The sequence below is a fragment of the Lathyrus oleraceus genome, chromosome 3 (assembly GCF_024323335.1).
Source record: "Lathyrus oleraceus cultivar Zhongwan6 chromosome 3, CAAS_Psat_ZW6_1.0, whole genome shotgun sequence".
Classification (NCBI taxonomy): Eukaryota; Viridiplantae; Streptophyta; class Magnoliopsida; order Fabales; family Fabaceae; genus Lathyrus; species Lathyrus oleraceus.
The window spans coordinates 42981191-42989435 of NC_066581.1; the positions used below are offsets into that span (position 1 = coordinate 42981191).

The following is an 8245-nucleotide window of genomic DNA, read 5'->3' on the forward strand; positions in this document are numbered from 1 at the left end:
ATCTGGGATGGGGGGAGTCATAATTTCTCCAGATGGAATTCCAGTAGAGTTCAAATACAGAATTGAAGCAGTATGCACAAACAATGAAGCAGAATATGAATCGTTGATCATAGGACTTGAACTTCTGCTGGAATTGGGGGCAAGGAATGTCAAAATTACGGGAGACTCTGAGTTAGTAATTAAACAGGTATCAAAAGAATACAAGTGTGTCAAAGAAAATTTAATCATGTATTTTGTGATTACCATCAGACTATTCAAGAAGTTTGAGCAAGTAAGCCTCCAGCATATACCACGGAAATAGAACTAGAGAGCAAACGATTTGGCGCAAGAAGCTTCAAGGTACAAAGCGTCAAAAGACCAGGGTGAAGAAGAGGTTCAAGTAACAGAGAAGGTACGAGCAACATTGTTATCACCATCAGATTTGTCGATTATAAAGTTAGGAGCTGTAGATAGATATCATTTTGAAATTCTAACCGTCGACAACGGGGGAGAAGATGATTGGCGTAAACTGTTAGTCGATTATTTACGTAATATTATAGGGTCGACAGATCGAAAGGTAAAATATAGGGCCCTCAGCTATGTCCTGGTGAATGATGAATTGTTTAAAAAGACAGCTGAAGGAGTTTTACTAAAGTGCCTGGGAGAAAGTGAGGCATATGTGGCTGTGTCGAGTGTACATAGTGGAGCGTGTGGGGCGCATCAAGCGGGACTGAAGATGAAATGGCTGTTGATACGCTCAGGAGTTTATTGGCCTTCAATGTTGAAAGATTGCATTGAATTTGCTAAAAGTTGTATGGAATGCCAATTGCATGGGGGCATACAACATGTGCTTGCAAGCGAGTTGCATACAATTATGAAGCCCTGGCCTTTTCGAGGGTGGGCATTGGATGTGATTGGAGAAATAAAACCAGCTTCGTCAAAACAACAAAGGTATGTGTTGGTCGGTATCGACTATTTCACAAAATGGGTCGAAGTCGTAGCATTGACAAATGTGGATCAAGAGGCTGTGATAGACTTTGTCCAAAGTCACATCATATGCAGATTTGGTATCCCAGAAACAATTACAACCGACCAAGGGTCAGTTTTTACTGGTCGAAAAGTGCAAGATTTTACAAAAGAGATGGGAATCAAATTATTGACTTCTACGCCTTATTACGCACAGGCAAATGGCCAAGTAGAAACGGCCAATAAAGTGATCATTAGCTTAATAAAGAAACATGTAGGCAAGAAGCCAAGAAATTTGCATAAGACGTTAGATCAAGCTTTGTGGGCATGTCGAACGTCGCCAAAAGAAGCAACCGGAACAACTCCATTTCGACTGGTATATGGGCACGATGCAGTGTTACCAGTAGAGATTCAGGTTCATGCAGTTAGAATCCAGAGGCAACATGAAATACCTTCTGAAGATTATTGGAGCATGATGGCAGACGAACTGGTTGAGTTAGATGAGGAAACAATGTTAGCCTTGGATTCATTACAAAGGCAGAAAGAAAAAGTCGCCAGAGCCTACAATAAGAAGGTGAAGGGAAAAATGTTTGTTGTCGACGATTTAGTTTGGAGAGTGATCTTGCCTATGGATAGAAATGATAGAGTTTTGGGTAAATGGTCCCCAAATTGGGAAGGACCGTTTAAGGTTTTGCAGGTTTTCTCTAATAACACCTACGAGGTCGAAGAGTTGGCACTAGATAGGCGAATCTTGAGGGTAAATGGAAAATATTTAAAAATGTATAGGCCTCTCCTTCAAGAGGTCAAGATTTTGACAGGCTAAATGGCTATCGAATAAACCAGGTTGGAGAAGACTATGTTTGAAACCAGCTATAAAAGCACAGAAAGTTAAATATACACAGTGCTGGAAAATAAAATATTGGCATAAAAATTGGCAAAAAGCCATTGTTCAAATATTACATAAAAAATAAAGTCTGTTAAAGTTGACCAAATCTAGACTGAAATGATTGAAGCTTAAGGTTGTAGTGCAGAGACTTAGGTTCCAAGTTGTTGGCTTGGAATTTAAGCTGTTCAAGCTTCTTTTCAACGTTGGAGAGTTCTTCAGCTACAGCCAAGGCATCGTTGGTGGTTTGCTCCACAGTATCTTGGGTCGGCTTTATAACCTTGTCGACAATACACAATTCCTCCTCAGTAATTGACTCCAACTCACTATCCAAAGCAGCAATTTGACGCTGAAGGTCATCAATTTACTGACGTATCTCAACAACTCTTGTTTGTTTAGAGGCCAATTCCTTTTTCTTTTCCTCAATCGTTCCCAACATTTTGGTGACCTCTTCGTCGACCTTCATCACCAACTCTCATTTCTCCTTCACAAAGGCCTCTGTAGTTACAATTTGGTGTTCATTTTCCCTAACGTTGTCGAGATGACGCAGCATGGGAACCAGAAGTTTTTCTAAAGCGGCCATTGCACACTTAGCATACTTAGAAAGGTGAAGCTCTTTGAGTTGGGCAATCACATGCAAGAGTTCTGGGCCGACAGTAGGTTCACTCATAAGCACATGGGGGAGATCTGGATTCAAGGCATGAAAGTGAACCTTGTCCATTAGAGCTTTGACCTTTGTCGCTTCAGAACCCATCTTACCAGAATGGTGAAGCTGCTCAGAATCTGAAGAAGCATCACGTGATCTTACTAGGCTACGAAGCCTAGCAATTGCTTCTAGAGCAGAAGGATTTATTGCCAGCCCCTAGGAAGATGAAGAGGAAGTAGTTGTTAGAGGAGTAGTTTGAGAAGGCTTGTTTTTTGTGATGCCAACATCTCTTGGTCCCCTTGAATCCTACAAAGGCAAGGAAGCTGAAGAAAGATTAAAGTCAAAACTAGTCGAACTGGAATCCGTGTGCGTTGTAGGGCTAGTGACTGAATCAGAGTCACTATCACTAATCTGGATAGGGAAGCCAACGAACTCACCAGCAGTGTCGACAAAGGGTGCTTGGTGAGATGGAGAAGAAGTCGGCGACGAGGGAGTATAGTCTACAACATGGTGGGGTTGCTCACCAGAAGCATCAGCCTGTATTAGAGCAAAAGGATGTTTGGAAGAAAAGTCCAGTAATTCAAGGAAAAAGATAGTAAAACAAGTGATTACCTGTGTCGGTGTAGAGAGAACGACATCCGAATTTTCTTCCTCCAAGACAGTAGCAGCAGGGGTGCTGGTCGACTTCGAAGTCCCCATAGCTGGATCAGGGACTTTATTAAGGATAGACGTGTCGACCATAATAGTGTCGACATCTAGAGAAGGAGCCTCTGGAGTGAGCACTTGGTGGTGTTTTTTCTTCTTGGCTTCACCACCCCTAGAGGGAGAATCATGCTTCTTCCTTTTATGGCCCTGGTGGCCTTTGGATTTGTGGGAGTGCTGAGAAGATGGCTGAGTCGGCTGAAGACATGAAGAGAGGTTATAAGTAGATATTCTAGTCAGAAGATCAGACAAGCCGACAAGAAATACCTTAGGTCCTGTGGCAGCAGAATGTTTATGTTTTTTGTATTTCTTGGATTGAGAAGAGACAGGTGGATATGTCGAACGTGGTTGACCCTGCACATAAGTAAGAAGCTAGAGACCACATATTGTTTCCCTTAGAGAAATCATAGAGTTGAGTGAGATTGCTACATATAAGTACATACCGAGGAACTGGGTTTTTTCAAAACTTGGGCAATGGGTCGCTCATCATCATCAGAGGACTTCTCAGGAACAGCCTGCAAGAGTGGAAATGACAGTTAAGAATAAATACCAAAGTAAAAGAAAACGGCAAATCAGCCAGAGTCGAACCTGAGTCTCTTGTGTCGAAAGGATAGGTTCATTGGTAGAAATGTGATCCACAAGGTCTAGGGTGATTGCTGTAAAGAAACATAGAAAATCAAGTAAGCGACAAAATCCAAATAAAAGGAGGTGTTAGCTTTCCAGAAAAGTGTTACCAATTTATGTGGAATCGAGCACTCTAACATATTGAGGATCAATATGAAGTGGCCCTGAGTAGTAGGGCAGATAATGCTTCGTCGGTACCATTCTGTCGGCCTTTTTCTTATAAGCATTTTGCACGTCTGAAAAGGGACAATAATACCAATCTGGAATTGAATTGCCAAAGGCTAAAGCCAATGGGCTAGATGGCAAAGGAGGGAATTTGATGTTTCCAAAATGAAGGGTGTAAAGATATTTCTCTTTCGGGTAACCAGGGATTTTAAGTTTTAGGAGCTTGTCGGTCCGACGAAGATTATCAGGTCGATACACAACTCGGGAATAGTTCTGAAAAGCTTGAATTTGTTTGGCATGGAGAGCCTTACACTTGGTCGATTTCGCCTGCAAATAAACAAGAGCCTGAGTTAGTTCAGATAATTTGGCCTCAGGAGCACCAACGTAAGCAACAAGATATGATTGCCATCAATCATCAAATTCCTTGGTGCAGAAGAAGGCTGGTTGGAATGGTATGGAATGGAGCCTTGGTCGGTTTTCCCAAAGGGCCTCAATATCTTCTTGGATCGTACTCCAGGGTTGATCACAAAGGATGTTTGTGAGTATGTCGAGAGAAGAATACAGGGACTTGGGGACAAACTGACAAAGTCCAAATTGTCTGGCTGCCAAGTTGGGTTGGTAAGCAACTAGGCCAGGGTTGGCGCCGAAGGTTACAACCAACAGAAACTGGGGGACCAAAAATCGTCTCCAGATAACAAAGGTTTCATTCTTATTCTCATCTTCAGTCGAAGGAAAAGCCCTAGTGAGCCATTCAGGACCTTCAGTCCGACTACTGAAAGGAGCCATAGAAGGGTGAAAGTCGCCGTGAGTCAACATGATGGTAAACAAGAGGCGAAACACCTTGACGTCAGGAAAGGTTTTATCGATGGGCGTCAAAGGGATCAATCATTTCTAAAAAAGGTGGCGTTCTTCTGGGGGACACGCAACCCTTCTCATCCCATAGGACGTTATGTCTTTAGAAAAAGTGGCATTGAGCCATATTTGTAGGAACCAGAAAGGACCGTGGGCCAAGACATTCTTCTTCTTTGAGTTCTCAGGGTCAAAAAGTTTTATTTGGCAAACAACTTCAGACAAAGACTCATAAAGAGAGGCCAGTATTAATTGGCCCAGAGTGATATCACGCTCTTGGTGTAGCTGAGTTGCTAGAAGAGCAAAGTATTTGGCTATCTGCATTGATCTAGAGCAGAACATAAAGCGAGACAGCCAAAGAGTCAGAAAGGCCACATGTTCTTCAGTGGTCACAGGGCCTGAAGATGTAGCATGATGATCAATAAAGTTATTGTATGTCGGCTTGCGAGAATCACCAACATTAAACCTTAGAGAGATTGGTGCGACGACTTCACAGTCGAAGACTTCGCCGGTCGGTTTTAAGCCGGTAATGGCAACAATATCTAAGAGTGTCGGCGTAATCATGCCACACTTTGTATGAAAAGAATTAGTCGAACTGTCCCAAAATTGGAGGGCAGCCAACAACATGCCACAAGACTGAGGGGGGCCACAACAGGCAATCTGCAAAAGGGTATAGGTACCTGTTCGTTTCTAGTGGTCGATTTTTTCTGTTTCTAAATGATCCATCCAAGCGCAAAACTTAGGATAGTTCTTGGGAGGAGCAGTCCTAAAACTCCTTTCGACATAACGGAGGGAGAAAGGTTTTTGAGAAGAGACCAGAGGTTCAGAGAGATGACTGGTGGGGAAAAAGGAATTTGTCTTGGTTATCTCAGGACGACGATTTTCTGGAAGTGGACCTAAGAATGCTAAAGGTTTGTCAGCCATGGAGAAAGGGATTAATACCTGGGAATGCCAAATTTGGCTTTTTCTTCAGCAAAGGGAGGTTCAGGAACATATTCCTTGCCATTAATGGTGAGTGGTTATGTGAGCTTTGCAGCGGAGGGAAGTGTTTTGCTTTTGCTTGAGATAGCCATGGAAGAAGTTGAAGGTTTGGAGAAGAAAGGTTGTTTTCGTTTACTGAAGCAGAGGGAGAAAAAAGGAAAGAAGAAGAAGAAACAAGGGTTTTATAAGAGTTAAACCCTAGGAAAAGGAAGAGTGAACGCTTGATTTTCCTTTTTTGACACATGTACCCATGTTCCCACGTCTGCAGACACGTGGCGACGAAGAGGTAGTCATGGTTGGAAACACGTTTCCGTCATAAAGACGTGAGGTGATGGAGACGTGATTTTATGTGTCTCGAGGGAAAAAAGAGATGTTTGTCATGATTAGATGACATCATCAGCGTGGGGAAAACAGGTGTACCACTAAGTAGAAGTGGAAGCGGTGAAAAACAAGTCGACGTCTCAAAGATGCCATTATCTCACAAAAAGTCGACATTCGAAAAGGGCATCTCTGGGGGGCATTTTATTACCATAAGAAATTGATGGGGCATGTTGAAGGCGTAATCAATGAAAGTGCCTTATGCATTTAAGGATTATACCCCACCAAGGGGAGGTTTAAAAGCCCAAGATAAACAAGAGCTGAGAAAACCACAAGTTACTAGAAGATGCAACCGATAGAAGAATCATGTTTGGTCGAAATCCATTCTGTCGACTGAACTGAAGATTGGGACTTAAGAAATTCTTGGTTGTGTCAAACACATAGGAGATGGTGTCGATCTAAATACCTGAGCGGGAGAAGTTTGAAATTCAAAATGACTAGCAGTTACAGGGAGAATAAGCGCCAGAATATGAACCAGTTTGTAGATCATGTGGCACGACGTCTGTTATTTTTTCGAAGTTTTGCTTGTAGGCAGTTTCTCTAGTTTATTATAAATAGGGGATCCCACAGAGGACTCGGGGTGTTCACTTTGTACCAAAAACATTTGTAAAAAACTTCACATTCCCAGCGCGAGGAAGCAAGAGTTTTTAAGAGTGCTATGTACGTGAATCACCACATTTATTTCAATGCAACTTCCTTATTTTTAATTTGTTCCCGTTGAACACTTTATTTTAATTTCTTTTACGTTTGAGTTATCATTTTACGTTGTCGTCTATGCTGTCGACACTGATTCTATTACGATAATAGAATTGACCAAAAGCGTGTTCATCGTGTACGTCTTTTGAATGTTATAGTTCTGTCGGTCACGAGTCACCCATAGTCTATAACATCATCATCATTTCATGTGGAAAAAACCTGTGCTTATTCAATACTTTGTCAGAAGTCGTTTCTCACAAAGTTAATAGTCTGCCGAATTGAATAAGTTACCCTGTCACACTAGCACATGTCTTAGGATCAACTGGTCGATCCTGCAAGTAACCCTTAGTTTTAAGGCCTAGGAAGAACCAACGGTTGTTTACCAATTTCCACAGTAAGCAACATGCCATGGCAAAAAAGATGTTGAGAGCAGGCTACTATTGGCTGACAATGGAGTCTGACTGCTGCAAATACGTAAAGAAATGCCACAAGTGTCAGATTTATGCGGACAAGTTCATGTTCCCCCGACACTTCTGAATGTTATTTCCTCACCATGGCCTTTCTCCATGTGGGGAATTGACATGATTGGCATGATTGAGCCTAAGGCGTCAAACGGTCACCGTTTTATTCTCGTAGCCATTGATTACTTCACCAAGTGGGTTGAAGCGGCATCGTGTGCAAATGTGACCAGGCAGGTGGTTGTGAGGTTTATCAAGAACCAACTCATATGCCGATATGGTGTGCCAGACAAGATCATTACTGATAATGGATCTAACTTGAACAATAAGATGATGAAAGAGCTGTGTAGCGAGTTCAAGATTGCATATCATAATTCTTCTCCCTATAGACCCAAGATGAATGGGGTTGTTGAAGCTGCTAACAAGAACATCAAGAAGATTATTCAGAAGATGGTTGTTACGTACAAAGATTGGCATGAGATGCTGTCATTTACTTTGCATGGCTATCGTACATCCGTTCGCACTTCAACAGGGGCAACCCCTTTCTCCCTTGTATATGGCATGGAGGTTGTGCTCAGGTCGAGATCCCATCAATGAGAGTCTTGATGGAAGCCAAGTTGACTAAGGCTGAATGGGTTCAGAGTCGTTATGACCAACTGAATTTGATTAAAGAGAAAAGATTAACTGCCATGTGCCATGGTCAGTCATATCAACAAAGGATGAAGAAAGCCTTTGATAAGAAGGTCAAGCATCGTGTGTTCCGAGAAGGTGACCTCGTGCTCAAGAAAGTCTTGTCTTTCGCGCCCGATTCCAGGGGAATGTGGACTCCAAACTATGAAGGTCCATACGTTGTTAAGAGAGCCTTTTCAGGCGGTGCTTTGTTGCTCATAAATATGGATAGGGAGGATTTCACTCGTC

At 42.4% G+C, this 8245-nt stretch overlaps 1 protein-coding gene across 1 annotated transcript; it reads left to right on the forward strand.

Moving 5' to 3' along the window:
• Positions 1–1120: 1120 nt before the first annotated feature.
• LOC127129549 (uncharacterized) lies at positions 1121–1916 on the forward strand. Its single transcript, XM_051058705.1, has 2 exons — positions 1121–1598; positions 1789–1916. The coding sequence occupies exons 1-2, from the start codon at positions 1121–1123 to the stop codon at positions 1914–1916; spliced, it is 606 nt and encodes a 201-aa protein (XP_050914662.1).
• Positions 1917–8245: the final 6329 nt, after the last annotated feature.